The sequence below is a fragment of the Heloderma suspectum genome, chromosome 7, assembly GCF_057233095.1.
Source record: "Heloderma suspectum isolate Gila_16-S chromosome 7, 16-S_ref, whole genome shotgun sequence".
Classification (NCBI taxonomy): Eukaryota; Metazoa; Chordata; class Lepidosauria; order Squamata; family Helodermatidae; genus Heloderma; species Heloderma suspectum.
This window is the reverse complement of record NC_139464.1, coordinates 17687450-17707335: the sequence shown is the minus strand read 5'-3', so window position 1 is coordinate 17707335 and position 19886 is coordinate 17687450. Positions and strand designations below refer to the sequence as shown.

General features: G+C 46.2%; 1 protein-coding gene across 6 annotated transcripts in view; it reads left to right on the top strand.

The window, feature by feature from the left end:
• Positions 1-19886, top strand: part of PDE3A (phosphodiesterase 3A) — a 392649-nt gene that overhangs the window by 298031 nt on the left and 74732 nt on the right. For all 6 annotated transcript variants that reach the window (XM_084809193.1, XM_084809190.1, XM_084809192.1 and 3 more), the window contains 3 exons: positions 13503-13763; positions 15288-15442; positions 19447-19562. In XM_084809193.1, coding sequence (XP_084665319.1) covers positions 13503-13763; positions 15288-15442; positions 19447-19562 — 532 coding nt within the window. The remainder of the gene's footprint in view (positions 1-13502; positions 13764-15287; positions 15443-19446; positions 19563-19886) is intronic.

The window sequence follows — 19886 nt, the reverse complement described above, 5'->3', positions numbered from 1 at the left end:
GATTTAAATCAGGAGGGAGTAGGAGAGTTGGAACCATATTCCACAAGGGAAGGAAAAAAAAATACTTGAGAGGGTGAGCTCTCACCTATGCATTGAGATAATGTGTGAGGAGAGTCACAGGCCTTTCCTCTGAAAGGCTACATTACACTTTTCTCTTTGATGTGCTAGTTTATTGTATGTGGGGTGCTTTTTAAAAGAAACCAAACATGGGTGGCATTCAAATATGAATCGCCCCACCAGCTGTCTGAAGTGATACATTCTACTTTCAAGGGTTCCAACCTTGAAGGCAGCCCAGGAATATTTTTAAATAAATAAATAATCCAAAAATCTCTTACCTCAGGACATTGATGTTCAGATCCAGCCATGCGGAATAGTTCTGAGACATTTGATGTTGTCACTGGATGAAGACAAAGATGTTCTCAGGTTGAAATAATCTCATGTTGCTGCAGATTTTTGTTAACTGAGTAATGGAATGACTTATTAATTGGTAACATGCCCACCAAATGGCAAGAATGGTTGCTGCAATACAGTCCCAAGGATGGGGTGCAGATAAGTGGATGGGCCAGTACACTTATCTTCTCCCATGGTCTCTGCTCCATCCATTTTGTCCGTCTCTGGCCACTCCTTCTTTTCTCTTCACTTTGCCTATCTCTCCTTCCCTTCTTCCCATCATTCACAACTGTATCTTGTCCCTGTAGCCACGTTAGTGTGTATTTACTACCCTTATGCCCTGCTTTCCCAATAAAGAACATTTGCAGTTCCCAAGACATCTACCAGCTAGGGGTGAGCAAATCAGCAAAGCTTGAGCTTGCCAAAGTTTTCCGAATTCCATCTCAAAGCTCTTTCCAACTCAAGTCTGTATCAGATTGCGAACCTTGCTTTTTCTTTTTCTTTTTGCATGACTATCCGTGGGTATTTTCATGCATATTTTTCTACTCATTGATTGTGTGCATCTTTGAAATGTATGCATTCTTTTCCCATTGATTAAAGTGTGTGTGCAATTTTCAATGGTACACATTTGTTTTGTGCACATTTTTCAAATGTACGCATGCTGTCGAATGCATTTTTTTGGTCCGCAAATCACATTGCAAATTTCTCATCCTTCTCTACTCCCAGCCAGAGCCAGTCATAGTAGATAGTACTAAACTAGATGGACAAATGATCTGTAAAACTCTTATGAGACCAGACTTGTTTAATTTTGGCAGGAAATCTTGAATATGTGCCCTCCTCCCGTGCTCTGCATCTGACTTTCTGATCAATGGTTGTTCTTGCTTCAGCAATGAAAGCTGATGGCAAGCTGTGTCGAGGAATATATTCCAGGCTTGGTGAAGATTATTATCGGTGTGATGTTTGCCAGTGCTCTTGCAGCAGACCGTTCCTGCCCACTGTAGAGGGTTACTGAAGCTCAGTAGTAGAGCACATACTTTATATGCATAAGGTCCCAGGTTCAATCCAGTTTGAGCTGGGAAAGACTAGAAACCCTGGGGAGCTGCTGCCAATTAGTGCAGGCAATGCTGTTTTAGATGGACCATTGGCTTGACTTGGTATAAGCCATCTTCCTTTGTTCTAATGTCATATGGGTGGTGTGTGTTTGTGTAGACTTGTGGGGGAGTTGTTGAGTGTTGGGGTGATCCAGCAAAGTTTTGACCAAGAATGTTGGAACGGCTCATCCTGGCCTTGCCTGCACATCTGGCTGGTTGCTTGCAACATCTGGCTGCTTTCCCCCCTCGTGTACTTTGTCTTTCAGTTAGCCATGTATATATCATAACACGTCATTGTGCAACGCTGAACTGAATTCCGCAGCTTGGGGGTCCTGTCACTCTCTGTTTCTCTCTCCCAGCCTCCACCCTGCTTTTCCCTAACACTGGAACAGAATATTGAGTTCACGTAAGGCACACAGACACACCAAAAGTATAGACTTACTTTTCCCACAAGTAATGCATGCTACAGGTACAAGCTTTAATACAAGTTTTAAGCAATCTGTGTGCTAACTCTCAAGAAGCTGATGATTTTCCATCAGAGAGAATGCACCGGAAATGGGTTAAAATGAAAGCTTAAAATGCACGAACACACACACCTCCCCTGTTTCTGCCCAGCAAAAAAGTTAACAATGAAGGAGAGCATGTGGGCATTTGAGTGGAACATACGATAGTGTGTGCAATAGTACCATCTGGTGGTGTTCATGGTGCCATGTGCTGAGGAGTCGTCTTTCCTCCGTTCCAATGACTCATTGAGCCTTAGCATCTTTATAAACCTTGTGTCAAAAATGGCAGACAGCACTTAGCAGCTTCATTAGTCAAGTTGCACTTTCTAAAAACATTTATTGTGTAAGACAGCCTGTTCAAACTTTTCTCAAATCTTTACTAAGTTAAGTCATTCTTCCTGGCTTTTCATCTAGCAAAACCCCTTCTATAAAGGGCTGAGTAGAGCTTCCTACTTCTCCTCCTTTTTTGCTTTCTTTCAAGTAAATCTTCATGCCAAATGAAGGAGTGTTTATTTTATTTAGAAGCTTGATTTTATGTCTGGATGTCCTCGCTTGTGATGTTTTAACATTGCAAGAAGGCCCAGTTGCCTGGGGACATTTCTGGGAGAGAGAAATGGAGCCTCTTGAGAATTCTTCCTCTCCCCCCCCCCCCGCCAATAAATAAGGAAAAGAGATTAGCATCATGTTTCTTTAGTACCCCTATTAATCTTTCAGTCTGTAAATAGAGCCACTTAATGTGGGTGGGAGAGAAGAGTCATAAAGTTCGCTGGGGACTGCTGAGAAATCTAAGCAAGTTTTCAACACAGAACATGGAACGAACCATGGTCAGAAATGGGGGGGGGGGCAACCATCAAGCCTTTTTGAAAACACTGAGAAGCCCGGGAGCTGAAAGTTCATTTGAGACCCTCTGTGCTTCTCAGTAGGTATGGGCGGAGGTTTGATTTAGGGTGGCCAGGTGTCCTACTTTATAGAGGGCAGTCCTCTATTTTGGACAGCTGGCAAAGGACAGTCCTCTATTTGAAGGTGTCCTGTATTTGATAGACTTCCAGTCCAACTCTGGTTTAAAGTCAAAGAAGCATAAGAAGGGGAGAGCAGCAGGGGCCTTGAAATTGCTGATCCACAGTTAGCAACTGGACAGCAGATGGAGCAGACACACAGGTCACCCAATCCATCTTCTCCACTATGGTGAGATGTCTTGTATTTCTATTTCAATAATAGTTATTATTTCTAAGTGTGCACCTATACATATACATTTCCATATGCAAAGTTCATGCAAATTGGCGTCCCCTTTTGTTCTCGTTTTTTGGGTGGTACATTTCCTCTGTTTTACTGATGCAGAAGTGGCCACTCTGGGTTTGGAGCCGGCATGCTTGACTATGTCAGCACCTCTGCTTGAATTGCTGTGAGCAGAGTAAAGGAAGGTGCAGTCCACCTCCAGCAGGCCTGTGGTTCAACTCTGCTCCCGATCTTCTCCTGGCTGCTACCCTGGCCTTCTTTTCCAAGGACAAAAAAATCCCCTCACTTTCAGCAAGAGGGACAGGATGGCAAAGAAAAACAGAGTGCCTCGGCAGGACTGCAACAAGTGACATGCAGAACGCAATTTCCCATCAGGGAATGGTGGGCCAGTTTTCAAGCCCCGGGATCCCCCAGTAGGCAATGATGCCCAGCGCATCCTCCGCGTGGCAGCCCTCTGGGTTCCCTCAGTATTCACTGGAGCCTTCTACTGGCCCCTACTAGGGATGTAGGCATTGGGTAAATTCTGTTTCATCTGCGTTTTGCAGATTGTGAGATGCCTTTCATTCTGTCATCCACTCATTGATGGAGTTGAATTTTTTTCCAAGTTCCCAAATTTCTGCAAATGTGTAGTTGCGCAAATTCACAGTTACAAAAGTGTGCAAATCCCCCCAAAATGTGGATTTTCATGTTTTAGCCTATGGGAGGAAATGTGCATTTCCAGCCAGTGTTTTTGTATTTTACGTATTTTTATATTACTAAATGTGCACAAAATTCTGACAAGTTAAAAGACAGTTCACGAGTCCAAGGAATCCGTGCGACTCGGGAGAAGCCAGTCCAGTGCAGAATCCACAGTCAGATTCATAGAAACATGAACCCATTTGATTCTGTTGCAGATTTCTCCAACATCCCCAGCTGCTACCCTGTTCCCCTTCCCCAAAGAAAGAATTTCTTTATCCTTGGGGGTGGGGGATGGGATGCTAGTTGGTAGAGGGCTGGCATTGCACGTTCGTGCAGAAACTGAACGAATGCATGAATAACATATGTAGAATTGACATGGACAGGAAATAGAATAGTCCGCCCATCCGTGCTCCAGAATAAATGAGACTCGGAGATGTCTTTTTGAAAATACATTTTCAGAGCAGTCCTACCAGTTGGTGGGTGGGTTGGATATCCAAAGGATAACTACCTTATTCAAAGCCCTGCTGGATTTGCATCCAGAAGGAAGGGAAGAGTGACATTTTTTTCTTTTTTCCTCTGTTCATATATTTTTTAATTTAGTTTTACTGAACCTTCACATTGTTCGCAATAGGAGGGAAGTTATGTATGCCAATTTCAGGGTGCTCCCCAGCCACGCACCCCGCTTCCATGGGATCCTTGTGGGTCTTGGAAATGGGAAGGCTCTAGAGTCTAAGATCTAAACCTTCCCCCACCCCCATCTGCCCCCAACTTGCCCACAGAATGTCCCCATTTTACCTCTAGTGATGTTGGAACTCCAACACTGGGGAGGCAGAACCCACAGAAGTTTTCATGGCACCTAGTCAGGGGCTCATGAGTTCTCATCTCCCCCTCCAAGGCTGTTCCTCTCTTTTTCCACCCTCAGAGGAGGAGATCTGAAACATCCTATGGCCCTTGAGGTGCCCCCCCATGGGGCTGTTTTAAGTCTGTCCCAGGGACACAGGGCATACGTGCCTATAGCTTATTTATTTATATATTTATTATGTATTACCTTTCTATACCACCCAGTAGCCGAAGCTCTCTCTCTTAGTTCCCTGTGTACCTCTCTTTCCCCTTCTTAGGCATCTGCCATGTCCCTTTTAATCACTCTGGTTCATAATAGCAAAAGCCTTTCTGGGTCTGTATTAGTAACGTGGGTATCTGTGTCCTGTCGGTGCATCCCTCTTCCTCCTGCTCCAAGGCTCACATCTGCTACGCAGTACAATTCAAGCCTGGAATGAAGATAGTTGCCATTGTTTTCTTTTTCAGTACCCGCTTGGCTGTCTGTTTCAAGTCACCAATTTGTAGCCATCTGGATTTTAAGAATTAAAAGATCTATAAAGAAGACAAAGGCCAGATTGTCAAACAGGGAATCATGCTAAACTCAATGTATAATTTAAAGCAAAATTGAGCCCCATTATGAATCTGTAATTTTTTCCATCTGCCTCGTTGAAATAAAAGAGAAACAATGTTTTTTTTTTAAGTAAATCATTCATGACTGATTCTCTCGTATATGTGTGTGTGTGTGTGTGTTTGTGTATGTGTATATATATATATATATATATGCATTTTTCCTCTCTGACACTGAATATTAAGGATTAAGGGAGGCGTTTCTGGTCCCACAGGAAATATCTAACCCTTTTTAATTCAAAATGGGACAAGTCAGATGCTCAAAAAGATCTTCCATATATATATATATATATATATATATATATATAATCTCCAAGTAACCAAAACAAAAATTCAGTGGAGCCTAAATTCTCCCAATAGTGGAGATTAGGGTAACCATGTCTCATCTTTTACAGTCTTCTATTCAAAGGACAGTTCTCTATTCGAACACAGATAAAGAACCATAAGAATTGTTGCCCCTCAGCGATTCCCACCTGGACCGCAGACTAAAGAGGCAAGTTCACAGGTCACCTGGTCACAGTATTCCATACTGTGGCAAGATTTACTGTATTTCTATTGAAATTGTAGTTGCTATTTCTAGATTTGCATTTATACATATAAATTAGCATGTGTGTCAGGATTGATTCTGAGCGCAGCGAGATAGTTATTAGCTCAGATTCAGAAGAGGAGCAGCCAGAACTGGGGGAGGTTTTTTCACAGGCCAGTTCAGATATGGGTAGGTGTGCTTCTCAGGTTACCAACTCCCAGATGGCTGGGCATGAAGCTTCATCCCAACCCCCCTCTGTGAGAAGCAGTGGGGAGGAGGAGGCAGGGCTTGAGGTCTGTGACCTAAGAGATGCCAGGCGGAGACGCACAGCTAAGAGGGAAATGTCAGGGGGTGGAGCTCAGACGATCGAACCGGTTAGCGATGCGTGAGAGGCTGTGCAGGGGAGCAGCAGGCGAGGGGCGGGACCTCCTTCCCTAAGTTAGCCAAGTCAGACAGCCGCCCTTTCAAACTGCAGGCAACTTTCGGTGATCCCATTTGGATCCTCTGGAGGCATTCCTTTGTAACCGGAGAGTCTTCGAGGACTTGTATCTGTAATTAACCTGTGAATAATGAATTAAAGGTGTGAGACTGAAGCCTCTCCTTTGTGTGTTTGTGAGTGCTTGAGGACAGGAGGCCAAGGGAATCCTGACAATGTACACGTTTTATGCAATTTTGTGTCCCCTTTTGTCATCTTTTTGGGGTGTTGAATTTCCTCTTTTTTAACAACTCATAAGCGGTCACTCATTTCAACAGTGAGGAACCTTCGACTGATTGCAGTGTTATTTATGGATACCTTCTCCAGTATTTGGAACACAGGATTTCAAAAAACCAAAGTTTTGATGACAAAGGCTGGATTGTGGCATAACTCTTAACCATGATTACTAACTGTGATTTGTTCCCTTAACACTGATTGCAGTACCAAATGTATGCTAGTGATGGACACTGAGACCTAGGAGGGAGTGATTAACCAACTGGGTTAAGAGATACTCTGGGATCCTGGTGGGGTGCAAAAAGTGCAGTTGAGATGCCTGGAACCACCCTGTGATTCTGCATCCCCACACAGGCACGGCAGAGTCGCTAGGCATGTGACTCCCAAATCTCACTTGGATAAAACGCTGTCTTGACTTAGGATTCGGTTCACTCACCATTTTTGTGATGCAACAATTGCCATGGAGTGACTTCCCCTCGACACATGTGCCTGGTAAAAGGGGCCATGAAGCTTACTGGTCCCTGGTGCAGGGACCCCCCCATCCAACTCAGAAGCTGCTTTGTGGCTTTGGAGGTGGGCCCAATTTGGCTCAGGCTGATTCGGGGGCCCTCCAACCCAGCTTGGCCCCAAAGCAGGATTCAGAAAGCCGAGTCCTACTTTGGTCCCCCCATAATGCCCCCACGCAAACCCCCAGCTCCTTACCTTGCCGCCACTTCCTCCTCCATCACCTCCACCTCCTCCTTCATCACCACCTTCTCCTCCTCTGTTGCCACCACCACCTGTATTGGCCCCAGGAGACTAACCAAGTCACCTGTAGTGTTAGAGGGGCCTAGAGATCCATAATGCCTTGCTTAAGTTCATTATTAAGCTGAGAGCCAGCGTGGTGTAGTGGCTAGAGTGTTGGACTGGGAGCCAGGAGATCTCGGTTCTAGTCCCAACTCAGCCATGGAAGCTCACTGGGTGACTTTGGGCCAGCCACGGACTCTCAGCCCAACCTACCTCACAGGGTTGTTGTTGTGAGGCTAAAATGAAGAGGAGGATGATTATGTACACCACCTTGGGTTCCTCAAAGAGGAAAAGAGGTGGGATATAAATGTAATAAATAAATTAATATTATTAGTGCAATTTCCTTGCTAGTAAGCCTCTGAGCATGTGAAGATGAGTCAAAGGGCTGATAGCACATTCCATACTAATGAGTGGAGTATCTAATCAAGATGTGCCTGGGAAGTGAAGCTTGTTTACCTTAAAGCTACAGGTGGCTGTGCTGAGAACCAAACACTTCTAGTCTATGCTGGGAATGAACACTAGGGGGTGCTTGCTGCTGTCATGCTGCATCATTGCTAATATGTATGGTATAAAACCCATCGTACCCCATGGCTCTGGGTTCAGAGAAGCCATTGGGTATGCCTGTGTGCTGATAGTACTCAATAAAGTACTCTTTGTAAGTAAACCTGGATCTGATTTATCACTATCTTGGCACCTCTAACCTAAGAGTTCAAAGCCCACTGCAGGGGCGATACACTGCCTTCTCCTCCTCCTGTGCCGCTGCCATCACCTCCGGCAGCTCCCGAGGCCTGGACGCGCGCCATTTGGCGACTCCCTGCAATAAGAGCCGGCACACGTCCAGGCCTCAGGAGCTGCCGGTGGCGATGGTGGCGGCAGAGGAGAAAGCAGCAGCGGAGGAGGAGGAGGAGGCGGCAGCAGCAGAGAAGGAGGTGACGGCAGACGTAGTGACAGCGATGGTGGTGGAGGCGACAGTGGCAGCAATGGAGGTGGTGGTGGAGGAGGAGGGGAGAGAGGAGGAGGTGGCGGCAGAGGTGGGCAGCTCAGCTAAAGACCTGGCAGCTGGGCCGGGGGTTCTGAAGCTCCAAAGTGCACCAAGCGCTTCGGAGAGCCCCTGACCCACTCCGGGTTGCTTCGTGCCCCCTCTGCTTCTCCTCAGAAGGGGCTCAAAGTGACCCGAAGCAGGCTACTTCGACTCGGGCCGAAGCGGTGCGCAGCCTTAGTTTTTACCGTGGGCGAGTCCCTGTCTCTCCGTTCTCACACATAACATGGGGCTTCCACAAAGATAAAATGGGCTTGCTCCACATCAGCCACCCTGAGCTTTTTGCAGCAATGGCAGAAAGCAATTAATTTAGTAATTAAAAGAATCACCCTGAATGAATTGTTTCCAAACTTTGTGGCTGGGTCAGTTTGACACAGGTTGCAGTGATGGCACGCAAGCTCTTTTGGGGGCAAAGCCACAGGGCACCCTAAAGAAAAAGTCAATTCTTTTCTCAGGAGAGGCCCTCCCTTCCTTCAGAGAACCATGTCGAACAAATGTATGGAGCACATTTTCATTCCAGCTAAACCTTTGGGTGAAAATCCCTACTGACACTTAACTGCAAAGTCTAAAATGACCTGCTATTTCCACAGAAACTGTCGGCACGTGCTGCTCAAGGCTTTTTGGAAATTAAAGTGGTGGAGTGGGGGAGAGCGCAGAGAAGAGAGGGGAGCTATGTTTACTTTTAATTTTGTTTTAAGACTCTTGGCCGGGGAGTTCATGATGTGACTTGGAAACTATATCAAATCATGATTTATTGTTGGCCTGTTATTCTATAAAGCCCAAAGACAAGCCAGGCACAGCTGCCTGCCGGTTCTTCAGTTTGCACATTGCATGTCAATATCCTGTAGTCTTTTCTCAGATTTCCTTCTTTCTTTCTTTCTTTCTTTCTTTCTTTCTTTCTTTCTTGGTGGCCCGTTGGAGATCTTGATTGCTAGAACATGTGGAGTGGCCAGGGTTTATCAACAGTTAGTCACCTGGTGTGGTGTTATATTCTCCACTTCGTGAACTCAGTTTGCATCGGAAAGGCATGCTAAATGCTCAAGTCAATGAACAAATGGTCACATTTGCCAGCTAATGTTGATGTCAGGTTCTGTGAAGACAGGCTGCAGGGAAATAACTTCTTGAAGTTTTGGCATCCATGTTTGAATTATACAAGGGCAAAAGGGAAATGAAAGCTGGAGTAAACTGGAACAATATATGGCAGCCTTCCCCAACCCAGTGCCCTCCAGATGTGTTGGACTACAGCTCCCAACATCCCCCAGACACTGACTGGGGGGTGCTTGGAGTTGTAGAACACATCTGGAAAGCACCAGGACCGGGAAAGCTGGTATAAGGTCATATTGGCACCGTTGAACCCACGAGACATATGTACATATTAATTTCCATGAGCATATGATGTTGCCTTATCTTGAACACCAAACTAGACGTAACGTTAAATGCATCTTCAAGGAAGGGATGTAGTTTGGGTGTAGAGCAGATGCTTTGCATACGGAAAGTCCCAGGTTCAATTCTCCAGTCGGGTGGGAAAAGCCTCTGTCTAAAATCCTGGAGAGCCACTGCCTGTCAAGGTCCCAAGCCCTTCCACTGAATAGTGAGGCAGCAGAGATTCGCTGTGCAATCCACAAAATCTTTATTCAGTTAAAACACATCATCACACCTGTAGCATCTGTGAAAGCTAAGAGGTGTCCTCTAAGCCTAATTAGCTAAACAAAGCAAGGCAGTTGCCTATCTACTAAGTGAATAGTTTCCTGCCATGCCCGCCAGGTTTTTACTGGGTTCCTTCAGGAAGGGTTCTCCTGACCCAACTTCTGACCTACAGCTGAGTGGGCGGACCACCTCCCACCTCCACTCAACTCTGACTGCTTAACGCTGTGGTGGACTTTGGGATCTGTCAGATCTGATGCTCCCCCCCCCCGACAAAGGCAGAGTTGGTACGGGGTGTGGGGAGGGGGAAGATGGTCTCTGAACCTGGGCCTCCTGTTTGATAAGCTCCTGGGAAGATCTTGGGGAATTTCTTCCCCCACTGTCTGTCTCAACTGGGCTTCTCATTCTTGGACCCGATGGTCTTATAAGCCCCTTCCAACCTTACTATTTTATGATCTGGCTCAGAATCTAAAACCAAACCAGGCAGTCTGGGTTCCGTCCTGACACCGCCAAACACTGTAGACTATTACGTGCTAGGAGGACCAAAGGTCTGACATGGTAGGGCCATGTCCCTATTTTTTTAAAAAAAAACACAAAACAAAACATGCAAATAGTATCCACTGGCAGGGTGTGTGTGTTGATCATTTCCAGCATCACAGCAGGAATGGGGGTGGGTTACCCCTTCCTCCCCTGGTCTGGCCCTGAGCAAAATCCCTTCTTTGCAGCAGCTATTTGCATTGGGAGAAAATCTTCCATTGGCACTCAAGTCGCCTCTGTTGTCCCCGCTCCTATATCAGGGGGCTTTTCCCAGCAGGCTTACATGCTGGTTGCAGTGGCAAACAGAAGTCCTGTTATCAGGGATGGTCTTAGGACTGGGTGCGCTGGGCAGTCCAGGATGACAAGCTGAGGGGGCACCAAGCTGAGCTCAGTGGCTGTGTTTTTTGAATGTATTGTCTGCAATGAGCGATGGGGGCAAAAAGCGAGTATCCGTAACCCTTCTTTCAAGGTGCTACAGGTTGTTTGGGTACTAATGACAAAAATGGTCTTCCTTCGATTAGTTTTAAAGGATATTTCTTTTTCAGCTTCCACTTCGATGTCATTTGCGCTAGGTAAAAATTGGTGGAACACAGCTTTACTTTGAGGCAACGTCACTGAGCACCTAGCAGTTCAAATACTAGAAACACTATAAGCACTATATAATTAATAATAATAATAATAAAGCTGTAAGTTGTAAGAGGTCAACTGGATGCCTTCCTTCTTTATTACTTTCCTTTATTGTTTCTAAAGATAACAAGAATGGATATTCTAAAATAAAGAATGCTTGCCAAAAGATAGGTACTGCTACAAGACAAAAAAAATTTAAGTAAAGCCTGTGATCGTTCTGCTCTGTTACATACTGCAGTGGCACTGGCCAGAATTAGGGGTGTACGAAACCCCGCTTACCTGGCTCCGCTGGGGTCTGCAGGTGGGGGGAGGCGATCAGTTCCTCCCCCCCCCCCGGAATCCTGCCCGGCTGGCTCCACTCCGCGGCAAGTCTGCGGAGCCGCCAGCTGGGCCAACCTGCAGTGGGGCCTCCAGCCGCTGCCGGGCTGCTGCGGACTCAAATGGAGTCCTGCGTAGGGGACGCCATTTGCGTCCCTACGCCGACCCGTGATAGGCTACGTAAATATTTATGTAGCCTATCACGGCTAAAGCGGGAATGCAAATGCCGTAGGGGACGTAAATGGTTTAGCCCTGCTTTAGCCGTGATAGGCTACATAAATATATACGTAGCCTACCATGGGCTGGCGTAGGGATGCAAATGGCGGCCACTACGACGGCCGCCATTTGCAGCTGCAGCAGCCCGGCAGTGGCCAGAGCCGCCGCCGTTGCTGCCACTGCCGCTTCATCCGGAGCCGCAGCCAGGTAGGCTCCATTTCGCGGGGCTTTTGCGGGGTGGTGGGGCAGGTTGCTCCGTTCCACCACAGATTCCGGGGGGCCGAATTCACTGGAATTCGGCCTCCCTGGGATCCGTGGCAGAATTCTCTAGCATCCCTAGTCAGTATGTGGCTTTTCGAGCTTTGGGTTGTGCAAACAGTAACACAGTGGCTGAGAGATCAAAGTTTTGAGCTACGTTGTTCTCAATGGACATCACATCTGCCCATGCAGGCCCCATAAATCCTCTGGGTGGCTTTGCAAAACTGACTGGGGGGGGCACCAAAGGCACTCCTGACCCAGGCCACTATTTATCCTAGGGCTGGCCCTGACTGTGATTGGTGCTGGGTGGCTAGAATCTGCCCACCATTTAAATGTCCCACAAAGGTACGGAGTGACACTACACCAGCGGCATTGTGGGAAATTTAGATGGCAGGCAGTTCCTAGATCCAGCCACCTAAGGCAAGAGGACTGAGCAGGCAACAGCTATGGATCCTGGCAACTACCTGAGCTTACCATGTATCAACACTGCCCGGGGTGCAGTGATAAGGAAGTCAGGTCTTAAGATGTCCACCTAAGACAGCAATGAAGTGCACCTCTACTGCCAAAGAGAATCCGTTTTGTAAATACCACAGCCTTCAAGTAGAACTGGCCATTGCATTTTATGTGAAGAAAATGTGTCATTGAGCAAAGTGGTGCCATGTTCTGAAATGGACAGTTTCTGCATATAATGGGCAATTCCACTTAAAGGGTTGTGCAAGAAACCCTGGAGAATGTGCCAGGGGTACAATGTGGAGAAAATAGGGTGGCATATGTGACTTTGGACATTACGCTTACCATCTGTATCATTTAGTAGAATGCACAGTCTGCATCCTACCTGCTGATGGGTTTCCCAGCCCCCGATCCATGTCACGAGTGGTTGCTGTGTGATGGGCAGGGTTCATGTGGCGTGTTGTGCTATACAATACAGCTGCAGGCTGGGAAAGTCAACGTGGGGGATAACGGAGCCTTGTGGCATGTGCAATATCTTGACTGAGTCTGTGTGGATGAAAGGGGAATGTCCTCTGTGCAAGTCCACAGGGAAAATGAAGAGAACCTTCACAATGCACAGATCACATTTGCCTAGGCGTGCATTAGCTCTGGGGTCGGCAACGTGGTACCACGGACATCAACGAAACCTGGATCCCTTTCTGGGTACCTGCCAGAGTTTCCTACCACTCCCACTTAAAAAAAAAAAATTATTACATTTTCCTACTGGTAGCCAGGACTGCTGTGAAACAGGATTCTGTTGGTGCTGAAAACTGTGAGTTCAAAGGAATTGTTTAGTGTGTTCGGGCTTAGCCCCGACCTCTGCCTTGTACCCAGTCTTTTGGGCAGGTGACTTGTCCTTTGCCACGCCTCCCAGGGAAGCCATTTTGCGGTGATGCCCAGGACAGTTTTTCAAATCACCCAGTGTGCCCACAGCTCAAAAAGGTTGTCTACCCCTGCGTTAGATGCTTCCTAGCTTTGTGCTAACGTGTCTCTGTTTCTCTCCTTCCAGTCTTCAGGTACCAGTATCACAGTTGATATCGCTGTCATGGGGGAAGCTCATGGACTCATTACTGACCTCTTGGCAGATCCTTCCTTGCCACCCAATGTCTGCACCTCCCTACGAGCAGTGAGCAACCTCCTTAGCACACAGTTAACCTTCCAAGCTATTCACAAGCCAAGGGTCAACCCTCTGGCCTCTTTCAATGAGAACTATACCTGCTCTGACTCGGAGGAATGCACAGAGAAGGGAGAAAAACTGACTATTCCCAAGGTAGGCGCCCCTTTTTCAGCTTGTTGTCTTAAATGCAGATTTTCCTTTCCTTGGGGTGTTGATGCCCCTAGTCTAAGGCGAAGCGTTCTGGAGCGAGGAGAGGTGCCTTTTTATTTAATTCATTGATTGCATGTTTATCCTGCCCTTCCTCCAGATGCAGAGTATGGCACACGTAGCCCCTGTTACCGCATGTACCCACTCACACATTTCACCCCAAATGCAGCTGTACACATCTCACAGACATGTATAAGTATAAATCCTGGGCCTAGAGATTAAGTCTGCCACAGGGAGGTGGTGTGTTACACTTAAAACAGGGGGATGTTCGCTACTGAACATACACTAAGACTTGGATCAAAGTGTATAGAATTTATTACAAAAAATATACCGAAGATATGGGTTTGATACAAAATGGAGACGCTGGTTAGACTGGGATGCATGGCTGACTGGGGAATCCTGGGAGTTGTAGGATTTCTTTCTGTCTTCACATGCATAGGATTGTGCCCTTAATCAATTAAGCTTGGACCAGGAGCTACTCGCAGCTCTCATACGAGATCAGGGTTGGGCAACATCTGGTGCTCCAGATGTGTGGGCCTACAACTCCCATCAGCCCTAGCCAGCAGAGCTAGTGGTTGTAGACCAAAACATTTGGAGGGCCACAAGTTGCCCACCCTTACACTTGATATATACAGCCAGGATGTTTCCCTGAAGAATTGGGCATCCAAAAACACAGTTCCCGGGCTCCTGCCCCAGATGTTTGGCAGGCCGGAAACAGGCTCCCACCAAAGGTGCTTGATGGGCTTTGGGGAGCTTGATTTAGGGAAAGCGAGTGCACAGGAAGAGCCATCCTGCATGATCCATTTCCCTGCAGAATTGGAAACAGAGTTGTAGAAGTGGGGAAGTTATGGTTTCTCCTTAAGGGGATGGGGAATGCACTAGGGTTTAGGAGGCAGTACTGGAGGCCTGGACACAATGGACCAAGCGTGGAATACAGATCAAATCCCACACTCTAATCTAGGGGTAGTCAACCTGGTGCCCTGAAAGTTTTGGACTACAACTCCCAGAACTTGACCATTGCCCATGCTGTCTGGGGCTTATGGATGTTGTTGTCCAAAACATGTGGAGGACACCAGGTTGCCTATCCCTGCTCTAACCACTACACCACACTGGCTTTCCAGCCAAGGCCGGCCTGATAAACCATGGCTATTGGACCAGGATTGTTGCATCTCAACTGGGCTTCAACCTATATTCCATCAGGAAAGTTTTAAAGGAGTACCTGCAGTCATGTTTAGCACTGTGGGGGTCATGGATTTTGAGACTGGAGTTTCCCTTATCCACAGAGTCCTTGTAAATTTCATTGGTTTGTAATAAAAGGACTCCTTGAACTGGGCTCAAGCCACAAGAAGAAACCAGCAGAATATGCATCAAGAATTAGTATTTTTTTCTCCATTCACAAAGTCATCCGGCATTGAATGCCAATAATGATGGGAAATCACAATTGAAATATGATGTCATACTTATCTCTAGCGCCTTCGGAAAAGTCTGCCACCAGGTCTTATGCGGCGAGTGTCATCCACTTGGACCACAACCACATCTGCCACTGGTTTACCTACCTTGGAGCCAGCTCCAGTGAGAAGAGACCGCAGTGCTAGCATCAAACTTCATGATACTTCATCATCCAGGTAAGGAAATCGTTGTGAGACAGGGAGGGACAGGATTAGAGATGGAAAAGTGCATTAGTTGTCTGTAGCATTTGAGAAACTTAAGAATATATAGGATTATTTTGGGGAACAGTAGATTATTTTAGACAGAATTAGAACATGCCAGTTGACTTTGTGTAAGCACAAAGACTAAGGCCACAGTTCTCAAAGGTGCCATGTTCAGGATGCCTAGCTAGACTTGAAAGGGATTGGCAATAGGGCAGAAACCACCTAAGAACATAAGAAGAGCCATGCTGGATCAGACCAAGGGTCCATCTAATCCAGCATTCTGTTCCCACAGTGGCCAACCAGCTGCCCACGGGAAACCCACAAGCAGGACACAAGTGCAACAGCACCTTCCTGCCCATGTTCTCCAGCAACTGGTGTACATAGGTCTACTGCTTCTGATACTGGAGATGGCATATAGCATAGAGGCAACAGGACTAGTAGCCACTGATAGCCTTCTCCTCCAGGAATTTATCCAACCCCTTTTAAAGCCATCCAGATTGGTGGCCATCACTACACGTTGTGGTAGCGAATTCCATAGTTTAACTATGTACTGTGTGAAGAACCCCTTCCCTTTATCCGTCCTGAATCTCCCACCAATCAGCTTCATGGGATCACCCCAGGTTCTAGTATTATGAGAGAGGGAGAAAAATGTTCTGGAACCAGGTTCTGCAGGACCTTGGACAGCGGCTAAACTGCTCAAAACATTGCCCCAACAAAGATGAAAGGACCAATCAAGTCCTTAAGTACGTGCTGCAATTCCTTGGATCATCTGTAGCCCTGTCTTTAGCCCATATAATTAGTACAGGAGGGAACTGCTCAAATGACCAATGACACTAGAATGTAGATAAGACACGAATGTAAGAAAGTAAGATAAGAAAAGAATAGAGTGATAAGCCATTTGACACTCTCTAAAGAACCATTTTCATTAAATTAAGAACATTAGCCAATTAACAAAAGTTATCATGCTTTCAGTTGATCCATCCATCAAATAATTACTCTTTCACAGATGTCAGGCCTGATTGAAATAGACATATTTAGCCTGCAGTACAAGGACTAGAGATTTATTATTATTATTATTATTATTATTATTATTATTATTATTATTATTATAATCAACAACATTTATATATTGCCCAATAGCCGGAACTTTCTGGGCAGTTTACAAAGATTAAAGACATTAAAAATATAATGTACAGAGATTAAAAACCATTTACATAAAAAACACATGAACAGGCAATATACACAAAAGAAACATATATCTAAAACAACTTCAAATGACAATCTCAAAAACAAACAACCATAACCCTAAGACATTTCAGATGTACTTTTGGCACGTAATCAAAAGCAAAGATTCCATCCCCAAACTGGGAAAGGGTGACTCTTTTCGCCAAAAATGCTTTGCCAGGCATCCTGACTTATGCACTTTCATCTTTAAAAAATTACAGATCCCAGTCCTTGGCTTGACCCATCCCACAATTGTGCGGGCATATCAGGCCTCTGCAAGGTAGTCAGGGATTTGAACCAGGGGCTCAGGGGAAGCCACTAAGTCCAATTGGGCTGGAACCAGGTGCATGATCCAAAACATGCTACATTAGCCTGGACCATCAGGTCTTGCGTTTCCCTACCGGGAAACATTATCGCTGTGATCATTCCCATCATGGTGGCCCCAGCCACAGGGTGAAGAGGTGCTCTAAATCAGGATGATAAACGTATCCTGTGGATGCTCTTTCTATTTGTAAGTATAACATCAAGGACAGCTCTTATATTTAAAGCCATCCCACAAAGCAATGAAAATCAAGTTCTCAGGTCAATTGTTGGACATTAGGAAATCCCAATAAAGGTGGCTTTCCCCCCATTGATTTCATCTGGCAAACACGTTTCCTTCTGAACATGACCTTGAGTTGTGGAACCTTAGGAATCCCTGCTATCTTCAGAGAACTGTGCCCTTGCAGTGTATCAGAAATGGTGTGGGGCAGAGGGAGGAAGACTGACTTGAAGGGAGGTTCCATCTCTTTGTCACACACACCCCGCCCCATCGAAACATGTTTTATTAATAACTAGGAAAAATGGAGTTTGTTCTCCACATCCCAATATGCTGCTAAGATCTGGAAATCCATTCTCTTGCCTTTTGCATGATCACAGGTAGCAGCTGTTCTGCAGTCCAAACCTAGCTGTCAAATTTATTGTTATTTCTCCAGCTCCCTGTCCCTCTGCTATAGCACTCATGTTTCTGCCAGGCCATGACTTTTCAGTATTTGTACATTTGTGCATGTCTCTGTAAGATAGGTTAGGCCCAATTTACTCTTAGGGACCACCTGCTGCCTCTAAAACCAGTTTATGGTTGGAGGAACTAGGACCAATAAACCAACGCCCAAGGCAATGTTGCATTATCCCATTGTCCAATAAACCAACGCCCAAGGCAATGTTGCATTATCCCATTGTCCAATAAACCAACGCCCAAGGCAATGTTGCATTATCCCATTGTCCAATAAACCAACGCCCAAGGCAATGTTGCATTATCCCATTGTCCAATAAACCAACGCCCAAGGCAAAGTTGCATTATCCCATTGTCCAATAAACCAACGCCCAAGGCAACGTTGCATTATCCCATTGTCCAATAAACCAACGCCCAAGGCAACGTTGCATTATCCCATTGTCCAATAAACCAACGCCCAAGGCAACGTTGCATTATCCCATTGTCCAATAAACCAACGCCCAAGGCAATGTTGCATTATCTCATTGTCCAATCTTGCTGCAAGTATAAAGTTGCATAAACTTTACACCTGTATGAAGTTGTTTTGAAGCATCTAAACTATCACTACTGTTGAAAATGTGTGTGGCAGAAGTATTTGTTGTTCTTTTCCATTCCTTAAGTGCCATTTGAAAGGGACCACACAAGGGGGGATAACAGCCAGTTCCCCACCACAGCCACCGCCGTGTTAGTCAAGAAGAGTTTATTGTGTTAAGTCTAGAGAAGAGACAATTGAGCAAAGACATAATAGCACTCTTTAAATACTCAATGGGCTGTCACAGAGAAGAGGGCATAAACCTGCCCACTGCTGTCCCGGAGGTAGGACTAGAGCTAATAAGCTCAATGTACAGATTTCAGATGAGTTAGGAGAAGCTTGTTGAGGGTTGGAACAGTTTGACAATGGAACCAGTTACTTAGAGGGATGGAGGGATGTCCCTCGCTAGAGGTGTTCAAGCAGAGACTGGACAGCCATTTGCTGGGGATGTTCTGACTCTGGATTTCCTGCATCGAGCAGGGGGTTAGGAAAGGGGAGGGAGCAAAGCAGATTGGGTCACCAGCTCAAGGAACATGGCCATGCTGGCTGGGGACAATGGGAGCTGTAATCCAACACATCTGGAGGGCACCAGGTTGGGGAAAGCTGGCTTGGAGTGTGCCAGGCAAGGAACAGAACATGGAAAGGAAACCATCCATGCTTAAGAGGGCTTAGAAAATTCATATTCATTACTCCTGTTCCTTTAAGAACCCCAAGGAAGCAGAAGCTGTCACTAAGTGTAGCTTTTTCTTGTCAGGATTGGAGTGACGGCAAAACCTGCCATCTGCTGAATGTGGTCCCTCCTATAGAGCCCTTAAGGGGACTGAAATGTGATGTGTGGGGTTGGGTTGGGCAGTTGTCAGGGCCTAGACCCCAGGGGCTGTGCATGGAGGATAAGGCTATCAATGGCTACTAGTCATGATGGCTATGTGCTACCTACAGGTTCAAAGGCAGTAGGCTTCTCAATATCAGTTGCTGAAGAACAACAGCAGGACAGGTTAGTTGCCCTCACGTCCTGCTTGTGGGCTTCCTGTGCGCCTTTGGTTGACCAGTGTGGGAAACAGGATGCTGGACTAGATTGGGTTTTAGGCTCCTGGGGATTGTGAGCATCTTTCTGACCTTTGTCCTGGCATCTCTCGCAAGCAGGAAGAGCATACCATAACAACTGTGTTGATCTCTGCTCTGTTTTCACAGCTCCGATCCATGGAACAATTCCCTCCTGATGACCATCACCAAAAGCAGATCGTTCTCTGCCTCCTATGCAATGTCAGCTGCCAACCATCTGAATTCAAAAAGGCCAAGCCGACAAGGTGGTCAGCTCTTAGGCGCATTGGCATGCTATGACTTCAACTAAGGTTGAATCAGCAAACTTGTCATAGGTTCGCAACAGGGTCTCAAATAATGTGATGGACTGAATCACTAAAGCAGGGGTGCGGAATCTCAGGCACCTACTGGGCTCCCAATCTGGCCTTCAGGGTTCCCCAAGTGACCATGTCTCTTTCCCCTCCCCACCCTGTTTCCACCACCACCAGTCATTTGGTGATTTCTTGACTTTTGTGTAGTATTTTCCCCCCATTCTAAGTGGTTGAAATGCCTCTCTTAAGGCTTACTTACTGGCAGTAAAAGCTTTATGC